The sequence below is a fragment of the Myotis daubentonii genome, chromosome 14 (assembly GCF_963259705.1).
Source record: "Myotis daubentonii chromosome 14, mMyoDau2.1, whole genome shotgun sequence".
Taxonomy (NCBI): domain Eukaryota; kingdom Metazoa; phylum Chordata; class Mammalia; order Chiroptera; family Vespertilionidae; genus Myotis; species Myotis daubentonii.
Genome location: NC_081853.1, coordinates 32,309,449 through 32,334,354, shown reverse-complemented (window position 1 = coordinate 32,334,354; position 24,906 = coordinate 32,309,449). Strand labels below are relative to the sequence as shown.

Here is a 24,906-nt window from a genome sequence, read left to right as displayed (position 1 = left end):
TTCAACCTTGATTTTTTTTTTGTTTGTTTGTTTTGGTTGGGGCAGGAAGGGGGGGCACAAGGGAGGAAGCTAGAAGGGGGGGGGGCAAGGCGATGTCCTATGGTGCAGTACACTTCCTGTTGCATTAATTATTAGAGAGGCACACAACGATTTGTCCCCCTTTGTGATGTTAAGATTGAGCAGCATAGTGGGTTCAAGTGTTGTCAGCCCCATCCATTCATCATGAAATTCCCTGTGAGCCCTTCCCTTAAAAGGGAAGTCTTCTCATGGATTTAGATTGCCTCCATCCATGATTACATTAGGAGTTTAATGTGGTGATTTTAGAATTCTGTCATTCCTTCAGTATGTATTAGCTGGAAATCTTTCATGAAGAACTTTCTCCCACCAGCTATTTGATTACCATCAGTTGTTTGAAACACAACTTGTACAGGAGAGGCAAGAAAAATGCTTAATTCTTTCCCTCTATTTTCAGACTACAGTAATGAGTTGGTGGCCTAACGACCTCCAAAGGTAACCATGAGGGGTTTTGCCTTTTTAAAAAATCATCATGAACTTATTGACTTGAATATATTTAAACTGTTTCAACCTATTGCAGTCATTTTTTATTTTTTGGATGCTCAAATTGTCCTGTCTTTTGGCCAGTGGTGGGCCCTTTAAGTTGGCTCCTGTAGACTTTGATGTGACTCGTGGTCTCTGATAATTTTCTCATTTTCTGGTAAAACATGTTCCTGGCCCATTTATATATTTCTGGCCACCAAGAAGCCTGGTTCCTTTGAGTGGGCGATGGTAATGAGAGACCACAGTCTGGGTGCTAGAGGTACTCTTGCTGCGAGGTTGGTCATTAGTTCTAGGTTTACAGTGGCCAGAGTTAGGAAATACATTATATAAAGAGATATATACAGAATTCACACTGATATTTTCAATTTAATTTTAGAGGTTTTTCCTTTATTTGATTTTATATTTGTATCTTTTCCTCTTTTGCTAAAAATATTGGTACTTAATGTCATTAACATAATTACTTTTTTCTTATCCTATATTTTATATATAACTGTTTCAAATTAACATCACCGATTTTATTATCAACAATATGATTCCTGAATAGTGTTCAGGATTTCTTTGCAGTTCATTTTTATCCTTACTATATATTCCATTTTTTTGGATATATATGCAGTACAATTATTGCATTTTGAAAACATGAAACAATTTGGTATATTGTTAGGCTGTCAACCTGATATCTAGTTGGTAAGTTGGTTTATTTAATTTTGTTTTCAGTTTTTCAATCTTGCTTTTTCCCCATTTGGATTTGTTTTATTAAACCATTAACATAGTTCCTATAAAACAGGTACCTGTAAAACAAAGTATATCCCTCTTTTCTCCACCTGACTCCCTTTCTCATAGGTATCATCATATTTACTAGTTTTGGGTTTATCTGTTCCTAAAAACAAATGCATCACACACACACACACACACACACATACACACACACTCCCTTCTAAGATAAAAGGTAGTTTTCACATATACTGTTTTTATCTTGCCTTTTTTTTTTTTTTTTTTTTTTTACCTAGTAATATATGCCTTGTAGAGCCCTCCACAGAAGTATGTAGAGATTGTTACCCCTTTTTACAGCTTCATAGTATTTTATTGGTGGATGAATATTCAAATACTTCCCTGTTGACAGGCATTTGTGTTTTTTCCGACTATTGCAAGTAGTTGGGCAATGTATATTCTTGTGCATATGTGACTTCGTATTTTTGCCAATGTGTCTTTGGGATAGTTTCCTAGGAGTGGCATTTTTTGATCAAAGGGTAATAAATGCATGTATATTGGTTTGAGGTATTGCCAAAATCTCTATAGTAGTTGTACCACTTAATATTCCTACATGCAATGTACATGGGTGCTTATCTTCCCATACCTCATGAGTGTGTATTGTCAAACTTTTACTTTTTGGTTACTATACTACAAAAGAAATGCTAATTCAATGTAGTTTAAATTTGGTGAGCAAGGTCAAGCATTTTTTCATATGTTTAAGGTCATTTGTCTTCTGCCCATTTTTCTATAGATTTCTTCCCCCCCCCCCATTTTAGGTTCTCTGTATGTTTGAATAATTAAGCCTTTATGATAAAACTTTCAAATACTGTTGTCATTTGTCTTTTAACTTTGCTTATGGCATTTTTCCCATGAAAAAAATGTATTTTTTAAACACTATATTTTTATTGATTTCAGAGAAGAAAGGAGAGGGAGAGAGAAACATCAGTGATGAGAGAGAATCATTGATTGGCTGCCTCCTGCACCCCGTTTACTGAGGATTGAGCCTGCATTCCAGGCATGTGCCCTTGACTGGAATTGAACCTGGGACCCTTCAGTCCACAGGCTAACACTCTATCCACTGAGCCAAACCGGCCAGGGCAAAATGTATTTTTATTTACTCAGATTTCTCAGTCTTTCCTCTTATTCTTTCTGGATTTTGAGTCACAGTGTAAACAGTGTTTTACACTTTTACTTTGGAAAATTTCTTTGATACTTTATCTGCTGATTCCCCCCGTGCAGCCCCCACCTCCCCCCGAATCCCCACCTTAAGTTTAATAAGTAGGGACCTTTCTGGGCAGTGGTAAATTATAAATTATTGATTTTTTTGGAGCAGCCATAATATATATGACAGAGCCATCCATCTTTATAATCATAGTAACACCAAGGCAGGTAAGGGACAGAGCATTATATCCATCTTTAAATGAGAGTTGATGGGTAGACATGTCCCTTCTTATAGTACACATTTATTTGTAATTCCACCCAGAGCTTTTTTCTTCCTTTGTCCCATTTTGTAAATAATTTTATCTTGGCCATATACTCTAGATATTTTTCCTGATCTGTAAAATGAAGAGGTTAAATCGGAGGTCTCAGATCCTTTCTAGCTCTTAAATTCCCAGAAATATGTTAATGAATTTCAAGGATTTGCCCATTACCAGTTATCCTATTTGGATTATTTCCCCTTAAGATTAAAAGTGAAAGCCTGCTTCCCAGACTTGTTGAAAAAGCTTGTATTTCCTTTAATCATGCTCTTCCAGATTTCACTGATTTAAAACAGCTTTGATTTCAAAGGATAGTTTTAATTAATAACTTTTGTTTGTTGATGTCTTGCTATAAATGTAGAAATGACTAAGATTGCCGTGCAATAATTGTACAGCTATACAGTTTCCATTGAACCACATTAGCATTTTATGTTAGTGGCCAGGAGTGGCAGATTACCAAACAGTAATTACTTAAATTTGTATTTAATATTATGAACAAAAAATAGTTAACTTTACATAATTATCACATGGCACAGGCAAAGTAGAAAGCAAAGTGACATAGTGCCTAGAGTTGAATGAGTACCAGATTGGTCAGGAAAGGAAGTAGTGATATAGCTATGAGAAACTGAAATGAGAAAAGTCCTCAGAAAATCTAAATTCTTGCTGTTTACCTGATCCTAAGGAATGAGAATAGATGGTGTTGACAGCTACTCACGCAGATTGGTGAGGGTATTGTTAAAGAAACACATTATACGTTAGTAAGATTATTTTACACGGAGAATGCTGCTGCTCCCCCTCACAACCTACCCCCACCTTTAAAAAGAAGGATCTCTTTGTCTTAGACCCGTGGTCGGCAAACTGCGGCTGGCGAGCCACATGCGGCTCTTTGGCCCCTTGAGTGTGGCTCTTCCTAAGCCTTAGGAGTACCCTAATTAAGATAATAACAATGTACCTACCTATATAGTTTAAATTTAAAAAATTTGACTCTCAAATTTCAATCATTGTACTGTTGATATTTGGCTCTGTTGACTAATGAGTTTGCCGACCACTGTCTTTAGACCATTATTTTGAATTCTGAAATAGCACTTTTCCGCCTCATGTGGACTATTTTCACTATTGTGCTACTGCCACCTGGTGGCCATGATAGTGATGTCATATTTAGTTTATATTTTTTCCTGTATTCAGACTTTTTGATTTGGTTTGATTTTGTTTATTGCCAAGAAGACTCTATTGAACCAAAAGAAGATATGAAGGTATTTTAAGATCTGGAATACTGTAAAATACATAATATTGTACATTGGCTGAGACTCAGCAGTCACACTGCCTATGTTTGAATCCTAGGACTATAATTTGTAGTTTACCAGTCAAGTTATTTAACCCTCGAGGTCTCAGTTTCATCAGAGTAATAGTACCTGTCTTTTCTGAGTATTGTGAAGAATTAGGTAATATATACAAGGCAAAACAGTTGAGTACGTACGTGTTGACTTTTTGCTATTATAAATATTGCTAATTATAAAGTAATGTCACCCAGAAAATATATCAATGTATTATATATTATTAAATGTGTATTATTAATATATATTACTAAGTATATTAATGTTTAAGAATAACATGACCTAACTAAATGTAATTTTACTAATGATAATTTTGAGTAATAGCACTTTCCTACATATTTAATAAATACCCATGTCTAGTTATCAGGAGGAAGCTAGTTACCCTGAACAGTTAACTGGCTACTAGAATCCCATGGAAAAGCTGGAAGAAACCTTGGAGATTATAGTTCAGAGTCCTCATTTTACAGATGCAAAAACTGAAGTCCAGGGTCACAGCTAGATAGTTGCAGAGCAGGGTTGCACCCTGGGTCTCCATCTGCATGGAACTGGGTGAAGCCTGCCCTGCCTCTCAGTTCCCTAGAGTGGGAATCTGGGCTCTGTGGTAATTGGCCATATCATGGTTTGAAAGAAAGTAGAGTAGAACATGAAAACCTTTCTCTCTAGGTTTTTATTTTGTCTAATGAAGGACAAACCAACTAGAAAAAATCCTCTCTGTCGTATTTATGTATGAATAGTTTAACACTCCTGATAGAACCTTAGAAGTAGGTGCAAATAACACAGTGGCTGTATTTCCCACTTTTCTCATTCTCCTCTGTGCTTTCAGGAGAATTCCTCTGTCTCTACATTTTCATTCTGGGGAAAGAACATTTTTGGTCATTTTTTTCCTTACCATACAGGACTATTAATTCCTTGAAAAGGGCCATATCTTTCATCGCTATATATCTAGTGGTTAATGCACCATTGAATTCTTTGTTGAATGAAAGAATCCTTAGAGAAATAGAATTTTTAAACAGGGCATTAGGACAAAGAGGCAAAACTTCCACACCACAATATTTGGGAATTAACTAAAACAGCGGTTCTCAACCTGTGGGTCGCGACCTCTTTGGTGGTCGAACAACCCTTTCACAGGTGTCGCCTAAGACCATCCTGCATATCAGATATTTACATTACGATTCATAACAGTAGCAACATTATAGTTATGAAGTAGCAACGAAAATAATTTTATGTTTGGGTCACAACATGAGGAACTGTATTTAAAGGGCCAGAAGGTTGAGAACCAATGAACTAAAAGATTAACTCAGGACTGAGTCTTGGAAGGTTTAAGAAAAAAGCATTATTTCAGGAGTGAGAAGTGATTTGACATGACTAATATTTTGAAGATTTATGATACTAGGGAGAAATCTACAAGAGGTATTACTAATCATGGGCACTTCTGAAATTAAGGGCGGTCTTTCCTCTCTCCTCATCTTTCTTTATGGTATCTTTCTCTTTCTATGACAGTCTCTTCTGTTTCCCTTCCCTTCTTTCTCTACCCGGCCCTTTTCTGTAGTTCTCCAGCTGTGACCACTTTGCATAGGGGGATGGGTAAAAGGGAGGGGAACTGACGTAAGTTCAGCCCAAAGCATCTAGCACATGTCCTGTTGAAATGCTACTCTAAGCTCTGGAGCTGCAGAGATGAATAACGTTGGCTTTCTGTCCTTGCGGGATGGACCGTAAGGAAAAGGATGCATTCCACTGTGAAGAACCTGTTAAGGACTAGGAAGGATGAAGTGTGGAGGAGGGAGGCTTTCAGGAGAGGGAGGGTCTTCTAGGAAGCGGCCAGGGTTTGTCCTCTTGAGGTTGAGGAGGCTATCCTGTGATGGACCAGGGAGTTAAGGCTCAGGGCACTGAACCTGTTTATAATATCTCAAAACACAACACCCCCCTCCCCCAAGCTACACCTTTTCTCTGATGTGTGTGACCCCTAATTTCTTATGCATGGGGGTTTATGTCAGTGTCCCTCTGCTTCCAGCATCCCACCTCCACCTCAGGCCCACCCTTACGTTAGGAAGTAGGCATACAACAATGAGGCATTTGATTTCAGGCATGCAGGGAGAGTGTCAACAGCAGTTAGATCCCTTTAAGTCATTTTGTTTTAGTCTGAATGTATTTTGTCCTAATATTTTTGGAAGTTATATGCCCCTACAGTCATCCTAAGAAGCACTGCATTTTCTCATTGTTATTTGTATGCGTTCATTCACATTCTTGTCAGTTGGAATGTTAGAACTTAAAAAATGAATTTTCTCCTGACTGATGTTTTTCCTTTTCCAGTTGCCAAAACAAAGGGGATTTGGCGATGGAGGCTTTGTTGGAAGGAATACAAAATAGGGGGCATGATGGGTAAGTTTGCTTTTGACCTTAAGCGTCTCACTGAATTTAAGCAGCGTGTTTGAGTGCTGCCTCTGACCATTTTGTGCGTTGGATACAGAAGCAAAAGCGTTGAACCAAAGCTAAGCTGATTCGTGTTGTTTGTGAAGAGCGTCTCTCTGGGATTTTGGTCTCATCGCAGACGTGTGAAGCTGGACGCTTGCTTTCATCCCTCTTTACATTTTCTACTCTTAAAAAGCAAAAGTAGAAGTACAGAGGTTTTGTGACACTAAGCAATGTTTTTTTAAAAAGTATAAGCCTTAGTAGTTGTGGCTCTCTCTGACCACTCTTGGAAGCCTTTTTACATTTCTTACATCGGTGTCCACTTCTGTCTCCAACTCTGAAGTATCTGGCGTCTCCTGAAACTTCGCAGGACATCAGTAAGTTTACAATAATCAGATAGGTTGCAGCAGGTTTCTAATAAGGTGGGAAAAATAATTGAAATAAGTCTGACTCAAGGACGACTTCCTTGAAACAGCTCTTAAAATTGTATTATCATTTTCCCAATAACCTAGTTGCTTCCAAAACTTTTTATTTTGACTAGCTGAGACTGTGACATAAGCTGGCCCGGATTCTTCCTGAAAGCTCCCCGAAAATATTACAGAAGTGCTAGTTGTTGGTTGTCAAAGTCTAACTTACAAGCCAGACTCAAAACATCAATTTTGTGTTTGACCCCAAAACTTAGGCTTTAGGTTGGCTGTTAGAGGAAGATAAAATATTTTGTGGGATAAGTCATCACCTTAATATGAACATTAAAAGGAAAAGCGCAGAAGTCCTGTTCTTTGCTTCTGATAATTTATTTATTGGCATTGTTTCCCCCCAGGTAGGTTTATATCTGCTATATTTTTGCATCTGAAAGATGAAAAGCCCTCTGACATGTCTGTGTTAAGGGTCTGTTCTTACTTATAGGGGATTTTTGACATCCTGTGAAGCAGAACTACAGGAGCTCATGAAACAGATTGACATAATGGTGGCTCATAAAAAGTCTGAATGGGAAGGGCAGACACATGCTTTAGAAACGTGCTTGGACATCCGTGAGCAGGAACTTAAGTCTCTTAGGAGTCAGTTGGATATGAAACACAAAGAGGTAAAGCAGTTGATTTACTCCTCTTTTTGATATTTTGACATTAAAGATATTTCTTAAATATTTGTTGAAGAAAGCATTTTTGTGTCTTTAGTTTCTATGTTGTCTTGTAATTCTAGTGGTTTCTTTTAGAAGAAAAATTCATTGTAAAAGTGCCCCAAAATATTAATATTTATTTCAATGGTCTTGTTACTTTGGTCACATATAATAAATACATATATAACTTCTTTATGAAAATGTGAATTGTGTCACGTGATCTTTGTATAACCTCCATCCTATAAGTCTGTATTAACATTCACTGAATTTAGTGAACATAGTTTATGGTCTCACTGTATGCCTAGTTTGAAAAAGTAAGCCCAGAATTCAATAATTTGCCTCTTTTGATTAGATCTAAAACAAAATTCAGAAAACCCTTTTTTTAAAAAATTATATTTGCCCCTGTTCAAAATTAGGGGAAAAGAAAGAACAAAGGAAAATAAAAATTACTTGAAATCTCACCATCCACAGTTTTTGGTGATTTGGGGGAAAAGTTTAATATTTGCTGTTAGCTGGTACAGTAAAAATACACTGACTATTGGAAGGGAAGCAGAAAGCATTTATGTAAGTGCAAGAATTGCCTCTGAATTTCTGGCATGGATGGCAATCTCAGAAGGATTGGAAGAGTTGTAGAGAAACACTGGTCCCAAGCCCCACTCTGTGTATATATATCTCCAAGTCATTTATTGTGGCATAAACCCATGAAAGAAATTCCTGTGTGTGTGATTATGAGAATATTTAGTCACTTTGAGGCTGTTTGAACTTAATTCTGTAGCTTAGTTTGGATGTCAAGGGCATTATTGCTATTTTTTAATACCGTAAAGAGAAATTATAGGTTCCATGTTAAGAATTTAAAGATTACAGGTTTGTCCTGGCACATAAAAGAAATTTAGAATTATAGCTGTCTGGTCAATTTGCCGCTTCATTGAATGGGCTGCTGAAAGTAGATTAATTTTCTAGAACTAAAGTGCTTTTACCAAACACTAGTAATGGGAATCTGTTCCATAGTTTGTCTGTGAAATTGTGTTGAGCCCTGGCCAGTGGCTCAATTGGTTAGAGCGTTGTCACATACCCAGAAGGCTTCGGGTTGGATTCCTGGTCAGGGCACATACCTAGGTTGCAGATTTGATCCATGCAGGAGGCAACAGATAGATGTTTCTCTCATGTTGATGTTTCTCTCTCCCTCCTTCCCCCACCCCCCTCTCTCTCAAGAAAAAAAAAATCAATAAGCATATCCTCAGGTGAGAATTAAAAATAAATTGTGTTGGCAATACCATATTCATATTCTACTTTGAAGAGTAAATGACATAAGAACTAGAAAATAGGGCTGCAAGTTTTTTTCATTCGTATATGTTTGCCATCTTAGAAGCAGTTAGTCCTGTGGTATAAACCAGTGCTGCTCAGGTGATGGGCCCATGATGAGATCAAAATCTTGCAGCAGAATGTCAACCAGTGCATTGCGTCCTTCACTTCATAGAAGGTTTTGCTCTAGAAAAATGTCAGTTGCACTAAACCGTGTGTTTGGTGACACAGTTGATTTACATTCTGCCTCAAGCTCCTGGTACCTGCTGGATTGCTGTTGTGACTAGCGCCAGCCCGTCTGCAGGTCATATGTGGAGGAGTACTAGTATAAACAGCCATTTTGTAAGTGGATGCTTTATGACTTCTGATTATACTGTTGGGACTGGGTTGGTTTTCACGGACCTTCTGCTGCTGTTGCCTTCTCATGCCCTACAGAGCAGGTAGACTTAATGAAATGAGTAAGGGATTTGGAGTCCTGGCTCTGCCTCTTTTCAGCTGATTGGCCTTGAACAAATAATTTAACTTCTCTGAGCCTGTTTCTTCATGTGTAAAATTAGGATGAAAACCCTAAGTCCCAGTGTTGTTGTGAAGATTGAGTTACTGTTTAAGAAAGCACTTTGAAAACTATAAATTGTATCTAGAATCAGTTATTTCAGCTCTTTTGTCACCCATGATGACTGTTTCAAACCTTGGCTCCCATTTCTCTACCTATGCCATCCCTCACTCTCAGCATTTAACCTTTTTTTTTTCTCCACCTTTTCTTTTAAGAAATTTAAATATTTTGAGTGCCCACTATGAGCCAGACCCTGGTACATAAATAAAATTAAACAATATTTTTTCATTTAATATTTATATTTTCCATGTATAATAAATACAAAAAAAAGATTCTACAAGGCTCATAGAGGAAAACAGAAATTATCTGCCCAACCCCCTGAACCTGGGATTTCTGCTTCTCTGAAGCAATCATTTCAATACCTTTAACTCTTTCTTTTGTATTCTCTTCATGTTTCTAAGAAACATTTTATACTCACATATCCTAGTTTTCAGGCTTAGCTATTTATCTAATGACTTTCTACTATGAAAATTAAGGGTTTTTCTCTCTTCCATGCAATTTCCACTTCCTCATCCTGCCAGGATCATATGTCTTAATTTTTGGTTAAGCTCAGTATTCAGTATTTACGTCATGAAGATGGTAAATATTATTCACAGCTGAGTCAGATAGTATAATGATAATTAAACTACTTCTTGTATAATTTTTTGTTTTCTGGGAATTAATAATGGTCTCATTTTCATTTGCTTTTAAAAAATGAACCTATCATTGATTCTTCCCAAATTCTCTGATACAAATGTAAGTCTTAGTGTTTTCAGGCATATCAGGTAAAGTATTTTCTTTCTTTTTGAGCTTGCCATTCTCAAATATGATTAAGTGACTCTCTAGACTAGCAGTATAGCTTCATCTTGGAAACTCTCTTCACTATTATCCTGGAGCTTGTATACATTTATTTCTTCATTTTGGTAGAACATACTTTTATATATCTGAAGATATCTTTATTCTCTTTTCACATCTGATTGAAAGTTCGATTGGCTGTAGAATTCTGTTGAGAAGTAAATTTCACTCGGGATGTTTTTAGTTAAATGTGAATTTTTCAGACTTGAACATTTGATAATGGCAGACGAGGCAATCTGGGCCAGTTCACCTTCTGAGGACTAGTATGTTAGATTAAAAAAAAAACAAACTGCTTGAAGCAGAGTGCTCACAAGATAGTGAAGGCCAGGTCTAGGCTGGGCTAGAGGTCCACAGAGGTGAGTTCCAGGGTTTGAGGCAATTATTAGCTGAAACTAGAGAAGGCAGTTGAGAGGATAGAGACTGAATCAGTTTTTTAAATAATTTCAAGGGGTTAGGAAAATAAAGGATTTGATGTCTAAGGTGGCTCTGAATCCTTCCTCATTTTCAGTCGGAAACCTGAAAGGAGTAAGGATGGGCCAGATGTAGAACAGGTCCTCTTCAAACTGCTACCAAAATGCAGACATTTAACTCTCTGTCCCAGCATCTTCCCATACACCTAGAGGTTGCTGGTTCAATTTTGGGTCAGGACACCTACCTGGTTTTGGATTTGGTCCCTGGTTGGAGCATGTATGGAAGGCAACCAGTTGATGTTTATCTTTCCCTCTCCATCTCGCCCTTCTTCTTTCTAAGCGTGTCCTCTGGTGAGGGTTAAAAAAATCTCTGAATTAGTTTAAGCTGATCCTAGAGTGCTACTGTCCCCCCAGGCAGCGCGGAATGCTCGGGCTTCTAGGAACCTGGAAAAAAAACAAACTTACATTTTCTCCAAAGGAAAGGAAAATCACCATTCTGGGTCTTGAATTATTTCTTCAAATAAGTTTGCAAATATAATGCTTGATAACCATTGAGAGAGTAACCTCAGACATATAAGAAGACAAGACAACAACAATTTTAAAAAGGAGGGGCAATAAATTATAGAAACTGACCCAAGACAAATCTAGATATGGGTACTATTATGCTTAGACTTTACAGTAGTTATATGTACGGTATTCAGAGAGACAGAAGATTAGATCAAGCAATTGAAAGAATTGGAAACTAAAAACAACCACAGTGAGTATTGAGGAATAGAATAATTGAAACCAAGGTCTTAATTAGTAAACTGGAAGATGGCTCAAGAGAAAATGTTTAGAATACAGAGTAGACAAAATGATAGCAAATATAGAAGAGAAAGTAAATGAAAGAGGATACAGTGAAAAGGTCTAGTATAACTGCTTTTGGAATCTCTGAAGGAGAAAAAAGAGAGGGAATGGGCAGAAGCAATATTTAAAGATAAATTGGCTGAGGTTTTGCCAAAAGTGAGGAAGAACTTGTATTTAAGAAATCCAATAATCTCAAGCAAAATATGTAAGAAATATTTACCTAGATTGAAAACTAAAGACAAAGTAGTAATCTGAAAAACAAAGAAAAAATAAAACCAAAAAGATTATCTACCAAAATAAAAAGACATTATCTACAAACAGTTCCTACAGTTGACTTGTCAGCTAGAAGAGTGAAAGCCAGAAGACAATAGAATGTTATCTACAAAGAAATGACTTGTTTTCCCTGCCAAACAAGAAATCTATACCCAGAATAAAAATGAAAGGAAGATATTTTCAAATCAACAAAACTTGAGAGAACTTGTCACTGTCAGACCTGCACCAAGGAAATACTAAAGAATGTTCTTCAGGCAGAGGGAAAGTGACCCCAGATGGAAGCTTAAGAGATTAAGGAAGAAATGAAAGGAAATAGTAAATATGTGGGTAAAGCTAAGTGAATATTGACTGATATTCAATAACCTTTTCAGTTTAACATATGTAGGATTATGATGGCATTTAAGTCAGGTTTGGGATAAATGGAATTAAAGTATTTCTATAGTCCTTGGGTTGCCTGGGAATTGGTAAGTCTACTAATTAACATTAGATTTGTTCAATCATAGACACATGTTTTAATCTTGAGAGAACCATTAAAAATACACATTAGCATGTTAACAGTATATATCCTCCAAGCTATAGGAGAAAAATGAAATGATAAGACGTTATCAGTTCCAAAGAAGGCAAGAAAGGAGAGAAAAAGGAACATAGAGTTTATTAAGTACAAATAACACTCAAGATATAGATTTAAATCTGAATAGGTCCATTCAATGTAAATGCACTAAATGGCCCAAGAAGAAGATAAAAATTGTCCAACTGGATAAAAATAATTAAACTCCATTATTTGGGGCTTACAAAGGTACAACAAAGTTGAAAGTAAAAGGTAAAATAAAAATATATTTCATGTAAACACTTTGAATAGAAATATTATATAGGTATATTCATATTAGAAAAAGTATACTTGAAGCAGAAGCAATGAACATTACTCAGGTGAAGAGAAATCCTTCATAATTATAAAGTACGAAATTTCAGTACATATAACTGTAGCAGACATTCTTTGTGGCCAGTACCACATCTTTGCCTCCTGATTTCATCTTGGCTATTATGCAGCTCCTGTGCACTGCCAGCATCTCACTGCCTGTGCTTCTCTCTCTGGAGCCTTGGAAGTGTGGGCATGTTAACACTCACAGGGCAACTTTTAAGCAGTGGAGGAACTGGAATCTGTGCATAAATTCTCCAGCGTACCATCCTTTAGAGAGAGGGACAATTCTGAAACACGTTCTCTCTGGTTCCCTGGTGAGTTCCCAAGTGTGATTTAGCTGTGGCTGCTGAACTGCAGAAATCCACTCACTAACACACCTCTTTATTCCTTCCCTGGGTCTCTCTTTCCATTTCCTCACTGTGCTACCTGGGATCACTTCCAATTACTTGCCCCAAAGTCCAAGTCTCAGGCTATGTTTTGGGGGGAACTCAAACTAAGACAAAAAACACCCCAAAAAACCCCCCACTAAATTTGTAAGTATCTAATAAAACAGTCTTAAAAGAAATTTCTTTCACTCTCCTTTATCTGTATGCAAAAAAGCGCAGAACTACAAGGAGAAATGGAATAAGTGACAGTTGTAGCTGGGGATTTTAACCTGCTTTTCTTAGTAACTGATGGAACAAGAGACAAACATCAGTAAGGATATAGACTTGACCTAAGTTATACGTACAGAACATTGCACAAGAGGACTGTGGAGTACACATTCTTTTCTAACACAAACAGAACTTTCCAAAATTGACCATTTTCTGGGCCGGAAAGTAAGTCTCAACACACAGAGTATGGTCTCTGAACATAGTGGAAACAAGTTAGAAGAAAATACCTAAAAGTTAAAAATCCTTTGAAATAGGTTTATAAATGTTTTTCTCAGTTTATTTGCTTTTTAACTTTAATGGGGGTTTAAAAAATATAGAAGTTTTGCATGTTTACATAGTCTATTCTTTTTAAATGACTCAGTTTTAAGCTCAGAAAGTTTTGTCCTACCCCAGCAATCCAGTAAATATTCACTTAGATCTTTATTAAAGAGTAGTTTTATCTTTTCTATTTTATTAGCTACATTTAATCATTCTTCCAGTTGGAACTTCAGAACACCTTTTTCAAGTTAAAAAAAATCCTAGAGTTTTTTCATTGGAATTGCATTAACTTTTTGTTCTTATAAGAATTTTTTTCTTTTTTTTATACTGAAGTATAATTGAGCTATAATGTTATATTAGTTTCAGGTGTACAATGTAATGATTCAATATTTGTATAAATTGCAAAACAATCACTGCAATAAGTCTGCTTAATCTCACCATCATACATAGTAACAATTTTTTTTGTGATGATAACTTTTAAGATTTTTTTAAAAATTACCATTCTTTTGAAAGGTGTCTATTTAGGTCCTTTGCCCATTTTTTGATTGGATTGTTTATCTTACTTTTGTTAAGTTGTATGAGTTCCCTATAAATTTTGGAGATTAGGCCCTTATCAGATATGACATTGGCAAATATGTTTTCCCACATTCAGAAAGCCAAGAGACATATGAAAACATGCTCAAAGTCACTAATCATCCGAGAGATGCAAATCAAAACAGCAATGAGGTACCATCTCACACCTGTCAGACTGGCTATCATCAACAAATCAACAAATGACAAGTGCTGGAGAGGATGTGGAGAAAAAGGAACACTTGTGCACTGCTGGTGGGAATGCAGACTGGTGCAGCCACTATGGAAGACAGTATGGAGTTTCCTTAAAAAACTGAAAATGGAACTCCCATTTGACCCTGTGATCCCACTTCTAGGAATATATCCCAAGAAACCAGAAACACCAATCAGAAAGGATATATGCACCCCTATGTTCATAGCAGCACAATTCACCATAGCTAAGATCTGGAAACAGCCCAAGTGCCCATCAGTAGATGAATGGATTAGAAAACTGTGGTACATCTACACGATGGAATACTATGCTGCTCTAAAAAGGAAGGAACTCTTACCATTTGCAACGTCATGGATGGAACTGGAGAGCATTATGCTAAGTGAAATAAGCCAGTCAATAAAGGAAAAATACCACATGATCTCACTCATTCATTGACAATAGAGACCATTATAAACTTTTGAACAATAATAGATACAGAGGCAGAGCTGCCTCAAACAGATTGTCAAACTGCAGCGGGAAGGCCGGGGAGGGTTGGGGGGCAGGAGGTAGGGGGGTAAGAGATCAACTAAAGGACTTGTATGCATGCATATAAGCATAACCAATGGACATAAGACACTGGGGGATAGGGGAGGCTAGGGGACTGTCTAGGGCGGGGGGATAAAATGGATACATATGTAATACCCTTTGTAATACTTTAAGCAATAAAAAAAATAAATAAATATAAAAAAAGAAAGTTTAAAAAAAAATTACCATTCTATATCGTATTTGAAATTACTCCTGATCCTCATTCTTCCTCTCCATCCTCACTTAGATGAAATTCTAACTGTAAGAGAGGCCAAGAACCATTGATGGATATTGATGGGGGTGATGGCTGGGCATGAACTAGCTGTGGCGGTTATCAAACCATTTGAAATGGGTTAGGATAATGTCCTTGCTCTGGTTTGTAGAACTGATTTCTCTGAACTGGGATACATGGTAAAGCAGTTACAAATCTCCAACTATCTTTTCTGTCTGACATTACAATTTTGCATTTTGATTTAGAGAACTTATTCTTGATGTCTCAGGTTTTTTGTTTGTTCAATATTCTTAGTTTCCAAGGCTCTTATAACTTTGTATCTCTTAATTTTTTTATGTATTTTTTTTCTTTTTATGAAAAGGGTTAGGGAGAATAAATCAGACAGTGAGAGCAAGTTTTCATCTAAACCTAGAAATAGAACAGAACAGTTGTTTTCAATTTTTCTTGGCAGTGTTATGGATCATTAAGTAATTAGATACTTGACTTAACTGAGAAGTGGGATAATATCATATACAATTGAGAATTTGTGTTTACAAATAAGTACAAAGGTTATTTTCTATTTTTATGTTTCAGGGATATTGTTTCAATGCTAATAATGAACAATGCTACCACCTGTCTGCTTGTAGGTTGGAATGTTGCGTCAGCAGGCAGAAGAACATGAAAAAGTCAAGCAGGAGATGGCCATGGACTATAAGCAGGAGTTAAAGAAACTACAAGAAGAAGTGAGATTTGATTCTGTTAGGAGTTGTATCATTTTGTCTCTTTAACCTTGATAATTTTGTTAACAGGCTAGTTTTACTTTGTAAAGTGGAAAGTATATATTTCATGGGAGGAATAGGGGCGGGAATTGATTTCTCTGTTCTTAAGTCCAGGCAAAGAATCTTGCCTAATTATATGTTTGATACAACTTAGAACAGAGATTCTAAAATGTGTTTCTCAGTTGAGTACCTGAAAGAAATAGAGCTATTTTTGTATAATACTGTGACATATTGATACCAAAAACATACTAAATACTATTTTTGAGTTAAATCAGTTACTAGATTTTAAGTAATGGAGGATCTGACACATTCAGAAGCATTTTGGGATAAATAAGAGAAGTAAAAAAATTCTGTTAACTCAATTTTATTCTTCAGATTGGAAAAAATTACTTTTACTTAATTCCAAAATACTTCTCTCCTGCTTACTATCAGTGTCCCACAGGAGAATGGCTCAAGAGCCACAGCCTCACTGCTTTTACTTGGAGGTGGGATGAGTTGTGGGGCTGTTAAGTACAAGGCTTTTGTAATAACAATTAAAGTTTTGTTAAGAAAAATATTTTCCCTTTATTCTGTCTTTGACTCAATGTATTTCTTCTCTAGTGTTTATGTTTTCTATGCAGATTTGAGTTGTTTTGTATTTTAATTTGCAAAGCAAACATGCTCTTAATCTACTTTCAGTAGTACTACTTAGTGCTATTCTTGCTTTCACAATACCAATTTGTTCCACCACCACTGTTTACAAATTCTTAAATTTTAAGTCTAGAAATAACTGTGTCTACAGTTAGGCAGACTGAAGAGAAGTTATGAAAAACTACAGAAAAAGCAAATAAGGGACTACAGAGGCAACACCAATAATCACAGGGAAGATCAATCTGAAATTGAGAGGTTAACCGGAAAAATAGAGGTACGTTCATGGTAATAATTTCTTCTTAGTGATTGTCAGCCTTCTTGGAGTAAAGTGCTGTTTCTAGTAGCATTGGTTTCTGAAATCAATTTTCTACCATTTCCAGGATTGCTGCCAAGCTATTTCAAGGTTGGGGGTGATCTATACATCCTATCATCATATGGTTCCCTGTGGTTGACGGGGTTACTAGCTACCAGTAATTCTCCACAGGGCAGTACCACCCTTCAAGGGCATTTGGGACTGTATGCAGACATTGTTTTGGTTGCCAAAATGACTGGGAGTGAAACTAATATTAGGGGACAGGGACCAGGGACACTAAACATGCTGGGAGCTGTTCCATAAAGGAAGGATTGCTATACCCAAAATGCTGATACTGGGAAACATTGACCATCAGTTACTAGCAGTCTTTGGTGGGCAGTGTCCTTGTCTTTCTTACTGATGGGAGGAGGGGCTTAGTAAATGTTGAAAGCACACGGCTCTTCTGTACAGGCTCTTCTGTACAGAGTACTCTGCATATCAGATTGTTTACCCTCAGTTCCATTTAGATATAGTAAGCCATTTACCTCCCTCTTTGCCGACCTCATTGTATATTGTATGGAGTCCCTGAAGTCCTTAAGGGACGTGGTGAGCTAACATTGCCAAGAGTAGATGAAGGAGCAGCACAGGGCTGACACCCTTTCCCTGGAATCTGCCACCCCCCTCCTCTGTCTCTGCCATTGGTTCTCTAGTGCACCTAGGAACCACCCAGGGCCCTCTTCAGGCTCCCAGAGATGCTGATGCAGTAGTATGGCACAGGACCCAGGAATCTGCATATTAACCAGCTCCCCGAGCTGATTCTAATGTGAGAAACATTGAGCAACATCTTTGTATGATTACTTACAATGTTTCTACGCAGAGCAACCTATTAAATGACAATGGCCAGTGTCCTAGAATTGCAGTTTCTGTTCAATATTCTTCTACATCTCAATATTTTTGTACATTTGAAGAGCTTAGAATCTGAGGACTACAGAGATATTGCTCCCTCTCCGGCCCTCTGCAGTGAAACCTGGGCTCCCCTGCCCCCAAGTTCCTCATTACTACTTCCTGACCAATCTCTTTTCTTTCTACCTCAAAAACCACATCTTTGATTTTCATGTCATCAGCCTATATCACCAACCAATGTACATACAACCACAGTAGTCATACAATGAATGTATTGTCTATTGCTCTCACATTGAGTAGGGCTGGGATTTTTGTTTGTTTTGTTAGCTATTGTATCCCTAACACCTGGAACTATACCTGGCATATATGATTGAATGAATGAATGAATGAGCAATGATCTGACAGTTGGTTAACAATAATTACCCCAAGCTAGCATGAGACTTCTGGAGGACAGTAATAGAAAGACTGAGTTTTTATTCCCTTTGATTTGCCCTGTTTTCATATATATTGGGCTCATTTTCTTGATCATGTAACTCAAAGTTACTATTGATCTATCATTATCTTTAAACTGTTTGCTTTGGGTTATCATATCTGTTAAAATTTGGTACAGATTTCTCTTGTTATTCAAGTCTGTGCAGTTGTTCTGTTGAGATAGTAAAAATTTGTATTTGAAAGGATATTGTGTTATCTGGATCTGTTTGGTTCCTGAGTTTTTGATACTGAGAAATAAGAATTGGGCTACCAAAGGACTTACCTGGAAATTTATTTGAATCTGTTCAATTTTGGGTTTGGATATCAAGACTTTGGATAGCACCCTGGCTGGGTAGCTCAGTTGGTTGGAACATCATCCCATACTCCAAAAGGTTGTGGGTTCAATTCCCAGTCAGGACACATACCTAAGTTGTGGTTCCATCCCAGATAGGGGTGAGTATGGGAGGCAGCTGATCAATGTTTCTTTCTCACATTGATGTTTCTCCCTCCCATCCTCTCTTTCTAAAAGTCAATAAAAAATATCCTCAGGTGAGGATTAAAAAAAGAGAATTTGGCTAGCAAGGGATATCTGTAATCATATTTTGAAATTTTAGTTATCTTAGCATCAGTTTTCTGAAAAGTCACTAAAAAATTATAACTGCCTTTAGGTGGCAGCAAATCTATGAAAATCTCCATGAACCAGTATTAGCCACTGTGTTTCATTCTCTTCACCATTAGGGTGTTAAATTTAGAAAGACAGATATCCAGACACACAGTATGTAAGGAATTCAGTATTACTCTACAGTCCTATCAGCTAAGTGAGTAATGGGGCTCCTGCTGTGGGGGAAGGTGCATGTGTACGCAGGGATGTGGGGGAAAATTAAAGGAAAAGTGAGTCTGGGAGGTATGACAACAAGGGGAAGCACTTAGAAGTTAAGTACTTAATTGCCTCTTCAGGAATTTCGTCAAAAATCACTGGACTGGGAGAAGCAACGTTTGATTTATCAGCAACAGGTATCGTCTCTGGAGGCTCAAAGGAAAGCTCTGGCTGAACAATCAGAGATCATTCAGGTAGGACGTAGGCATTTTAAAAGAATGCGAGGCAGAGAGGTTTTGATTAAATTAGAACTGGCTTGATGTAATTCGCGTGTGCTTACCCACATCCACTGTGTCCTCATGCCCACTTGCTCCTTCGTCTTCTTCCCTGGCTTCCTTTCCCCCACTCATGCTCTCTCTCTTGCTCTCTTACTCTGTCAACTTCTTGCATTCTCAGTCTCGTTCTGCTCTCACATTCATATTCATTCTCCTAATCTTGGTCTCTACCCCCCTCCCTCCACTTTTCTCTTTCTGCCCCTGTTCTCTGTCTTTGTGTCTCTGGCTTACTTGTTCTGGTTGTTGCTGGCTGTGTCTTGCTCTAACTCTGGTAGCTGGGGTACTTTGGCTGAGGTACCTCAGCTGGAAGCTTCAGCAAGTCTCCCTGTGAATACAAGTGCTAAGTATTCACACTGCATTGGTGTGCACACTCTTAACAAGCAGTATCTTTGTGGCAACAGAAACACTTTTTAGAACACTGGTACAAACTGTTTTTTAATGAAGAGCTAATGGCTTAAGCAAAACCAAAATATAGCCACCAATTTAGGAATATTTCTTTTTGGGACAATTTCAGTTTGTTTGCTTTTTCAATTAAGAACTAAGAAAATAATGGGAAACATTAAAGGAAATGAATATTTGTGACCATCTATTATGTGCTAGACACTATCCAATGCCTCTTCTAGATGCAGTTCTCTAGAATATATAGTTTTATGTTGCCTGTTTTATATGATAATCTGTTGAGATTGGTAATTATCTGTTTTATACAAGGAGGGAATAGACTGAATAAGAGAACTGGAAGGAAGCCTTTTTTAAAAAATAAAATATAATCTGCTTATTCTCTGCTTCAAGTCTCAGTAATTTTTTTTAATGTATGTATTTTTTTTATTGAGGAAGGGAGAGGGAGGGAGAAACATCGATGTGAGAGAGCATAACATCGATTGCTGCCTCCTGCATGCCTCCTCCTGGGGATATTGCCTGAAACCTGGGCATGTGCCCTTGACTGGGATGGGATGAGAATCAAGTGGCAACCTCCTGGTGCATGGGACAACGTCCAACTGAGCCATACTGACTAGGACAATATATTGGCCTTTGACTATCCCCCTGAAGTATCAGCCTGCCAATAAACCACCACTGATGGCTCTGCTGTGAGTATCTCCATTGAGAATGGCAGGAGGGACTCACAGCAACCTCAGGAAAGAAATTTATTTTCAAAGCTGTAGTAAGCTACATAACCAGAATGGGCCAATAAAATCCCGGATGTCTAGATCTGAGTTTTTTGACTTGAACTAAAGCGCTAAATAAATACACATAAGATATCGTTACATTCTAATTGTAGCCTTCAGGTTGGCAAAAAAATTGAGCTTTTAATAGTTGTCAATTATTCATCTATAGAATGTACTTATTATTGACTGCAGACCCTTTATTTTCAAATTACTATTGTGATTACTCTGCATAATTAAAGCTTTATTGTCAGTAAAAATGAGATTTTTATGTACCAAAATTTAGCTAGGGCTAGAATAATAGGCCTTTTTAAAAAGCCAACATTTGTTTTCTAAGGGTATTTGAATTATTCTTCTCATACTTTTATTTAAGTTAAAACATGTTACTTATATTTCTCTTTCTCCCTTAGCAAACCAACCAAATGAAATCTTTCTGTGATTCAGTATGTAGCAGAGCTGTATGGTCCTCATTTAAGAAAAACAAACTTTTAAATAAACTTCTGTGTACCATTATCCAGCATTAATAGTTCTCATTTTGCCAATTTAAAAAAAAACTGTGGTAAAAAGCACGTTAAAATTTGCCATCTTAACTATTTTAAAGAGTATAGTACAGAAATGTTAGCTACATGCAGATTGTTGAGTAACAGGTCTCTAGAACTTTTTCAACTTGCAAAAAACTAAGATTCTGTACCCATTGAACTACTCATTTGCTACTCTTGTTTCAGCCTTCCCTACTTTTAGGCTGGAATATTACAAAGTTTGTAACAGACATTGTCTTTTTCTTTTTTGGCTTTATTATTATTTTTTATCTTTAATTTCTTTATTGGTTAAGGTATTACAAATGTGTCCTCATCCCCCATTAACCCCCAACCTCTCCCCCGCCCCCCACTCATGCTCTCATCCCCCTGTTGTCCGTGTCCATTGGTTTGGCTTATATGCATGCATACAAGTTCTTTGGTTGATCTCTTCCCCTTACTCCCACCCTCCCCTACTTTCCCTCTGGGGAGTGATAGTCTGATCGCTGCTTCTCTGTCTTTGGATCTGTCCCTGTTCATCAGTCTATGTTGTTCTCTATATTCCACAAATGAGTGAGATCATGTGGTATTTATCTTTCTCTGACTGGCTTATTTCACTTAGCATAATGCTCTCCAGTTCCATCCATGCTGCAACAGACATTGTCTTATTTCCCAACAAAAAGAATTAAAAAAATCATGCTTTTAGTATACCAGTATCACATTAGCAGAATAAATAATAACTTCTTATGTAATTTAATATCCGGTGTGTTCAGATTTCCGCAGCTGTCTTTTTACAGTTCTGTGCTCAAATTGGAATCCAGTAAAAGTTGACACATTGCATTTTGTTCATTTGTGAGTTGCTTTGAACAGTGAGATAGACAATCTGGGAAATTAGATAATTAGATATCAACATATTTCTCCCCAATTTAAAAAAATTCTTGATGTAAACTTTTTTCTTATGTTTCTTAACATTTAAAAGTGGAGCTCAGAATGCCTTCTCACACTTTGAGTCATATATTTGCTTGAGTTCTTTTCTTTTAGTCAGCTATTAAAATTACATAATCCATGTTCATTTTAGAAATACAAGAAAATGTAGATGAAAAGAGAATTAAATAAAGTTAGCTATAATTCCATCCTTTAGAGGTTTACTATGGCTAATATTTTGGAGTTAATTTCTTCCAACCTTTCCTATGCTTATATGCAGTGTACATTGCATTCATACACATTTGGTAGAAAAACATGTGTATGCATCACAAGAGAGGAATAGTTGCAAACTTTAAAATTTACCAAGAATGGCAAAATGGTAATTGTTGAAGATAGGTGATGAAATACATAGGAGTTCATCATCTTTTTTTTAAAATATATTTTATTGGTTTTTTACAGAGAGGAAAGGAGAGAGATAGAGAGTTAGAAACATCAATGAGAGAGAAACATCGATCAGCTGCCTCCTGCACACCTCCCACTGGGGATGTGCCCGCAACCCAGGTATATGCCCTTGACCGGAATCGAACCTGGGACCCTTCAGTCCGCAGGCCGACGCTCTATCCACTGAGCCAAACCGGTTTCGGCAGGAGTTCATCATCTTATTCTCTCTATATTTGTACTTTGAAAATTTTTTATAAAACATAATTTTAAAACATAGAGTGCTTATTCTGTGACAGACTCTATGCTAAGCTCTTTATAATACAGTATTTTATTTTCACAAGTTGAAAAGTTTTCTTTTTTAAATATGACATGTCAACAAGTGTGTGGTCTTAATGATTGCATAGAAGTTCAGTCTGCCATTAAATGTACTATAATTTATGTAACCAATCCCTTGTTGCAGAACATTTAGTTTTTTACTTTTCCACTCTTGTAAATAGTGATTGTTGGGAGAACATCCTTATATAAACATTTAGGAGTACATGTTTACTTATTTTCTTAGGAAATGGCCCTAGAAGTGAAATTGCTGCATCAGAGTAGTTGTACATTCTTAAAGATTTTAACATATATTGTCAAAGTGCTCTCCAAAGATGTATTGATACAGACTTTCACCAGCAATATTTAAGAATGTCCATTTTCTCACACTTTTCAATATTAGACACTATTACTTCTTTTAATTTTCCCTGCCTTTAGGCTTGTCTTTGCCAGTCTGTTGGGTAAAAAACAATGGTGTCCGATTATTCATTTTAATTTGTATTTCTTTAATTATGCATGAGATTGAACATTTTTTTCATCTGCTTATGGCCATTTCCATTCTTTTGTAAATTGTGTCCTTTGCTCATTTTCCTTTTGGGATATTTCTGTTGTCTTAGTCTTTACCTCTTTATATAAACTTTAGAATCAGTTTGTTGATATCCATAAAGTAACTTGATGGGACTTGATTGAATTCACAGTTCACATTGAGAAGAACTGACATCCAGACGATATTGAGTCTTCCTATCCGTGAACATGGCATACCTTCCTATTTATTTATGAAATCACATCATCTTTGATTTCATTCATCAGAGTTTTATAGTTTTTCTCATATAGACCTTGTACATATTTTGTTAGATTTATACTTAGTATTTAAGTTTTAGGTGTTCATATAAATGATACTATGTTTTAAATTCAAATTTCACATGTTCATTGTTGGTATGTAGGAAAGTCATTGACTTTTGTATGTTAACCAGGTGTCTGCAACCTTGCTATAATTGCTTATTAATTTCAGGAGTTCTTTTTGTTGATTTCTTTTAGATAATCTACATAGATGATCATATTATCTGTGAACAAAGATAATTGTGCCTTCCTTCCCAATCTGCATACCTTTTATTTCCCTTTTTTTTTTTTTTTTTTTTTTTTGCCTTATTGCATTAGCAAGGACATCAGTGTGATGTTGAAAAGGAGTGGTGACAGGCAACAACCTTGCCTTTTTTTTCTTTCTTTATTTGTTTTTTAATTCTCTTTTATTTTTCAATTACAGCTGACATTCATTTTTTTTATTAGTTCCAGGTGTATAGTATAGTGGCTAGACATTTATATAATTTATGAAGTAATCCCCCTAATAAGCCTAGTACCCACTGACACTATGCATAGTTATTACAATATTATTGATTTTATTCTCTATGCTGAAGCTGTACAGTTTTTATAGTCTTTATCAAGTAGAGAAAGTTTTTATCATGAGAGGTTTTTTTTGTGTTCTGTTTTGTTTTGTTTGATGGTGCTTTTCTTATATCATGAATGGGTTATATTTTTGATGAGCTGATGCTTCATGTTTTTATGAAAGTAAAACTCAGTTTCATTTTAGTTTTCCTTATTCATTGATTATTCTTTTATCATTTCACTTTTACCTATTGTTAATCTGTGTTCCTAGGCTCAGCTTGCCAACCGGAAACAGAAATTAGAGTCTGTGGAGCTGTCCCGCCAGTCAGAAATTCAGCACCTGAGCAGTAAGCTCGAGCGGGCCAATGACACCATCTGTGCCAATGAGTTGGAAATAGAGCGCCTCACCATGAGGGTCAATGACTTGGTTGGAACCAATATGACTGTTATACAAGAGCAGCGGCAGAAAGAAGAAAAATTGAGGGAATCTGAAAAATTGTTAGAGGTGTGTTTTAAAATTACTATAATTGGGGAAATGTATGTATGTATGTTTCAAGAGAATAATTAAACTAGAACTATTTCAAAAATCTGGTTTCTTCCCTATTCTGTAGCTGATGGATCAGATATTGGTAGT

At 36.6% G+C, this 24,906-nt stretch overlaps 1 protein-coding gene across 12 annotated transcripts in view; it reads left to right on the top strand.

Annotated features, from left to right (window-relative positions):
• Positions 1-24,906, top strand: part of CEP63 (centrosomal protein 63) — a 44,238-nt gene that overhangs the window by 2,526 nt on the left and 16,806 nt on the right. For 5 of the 12 annotated variants that reach the window (XM_059663882.1, XM_059663877.1, XM_059663886.1 and 2 more), the window contains exons 2-8: positions 473-510; positions 6,431-6,499; positions 7,436-7,613; positions 15,958-16,053; positions 16,871-16,993; positions 19,343-19,456; positions 24,544-24,777. In XM_059663882.1, coding sequence (XP_059519865.1) covers positions 482-510; positions 6,431-6,499; positions 7,436-7,613; positions 15,958-16,053; positions 16,871-16,993; positions 19,343-19,456; positions 24,544-24,777 — 843 coding nt within the window. In that variant the 5' untranslated portion in view covers positions 473-481. Of the gene's footprint in view, positions 1-472; positions 511-6,430; positions 6,500-7,211; positions 7,350-7,434; positions 7,614-15,957; positions 16,054-16,870; positions 16,994-19,342; positions 19,457-24,543; positions 24,778-24,906 lie in introns of those variants that run through there. The other 7 variants (XM_059663883.1, XM_059663878.1, XM_059663884.1 and 4 more) reach the window with 4 other exon arrangements.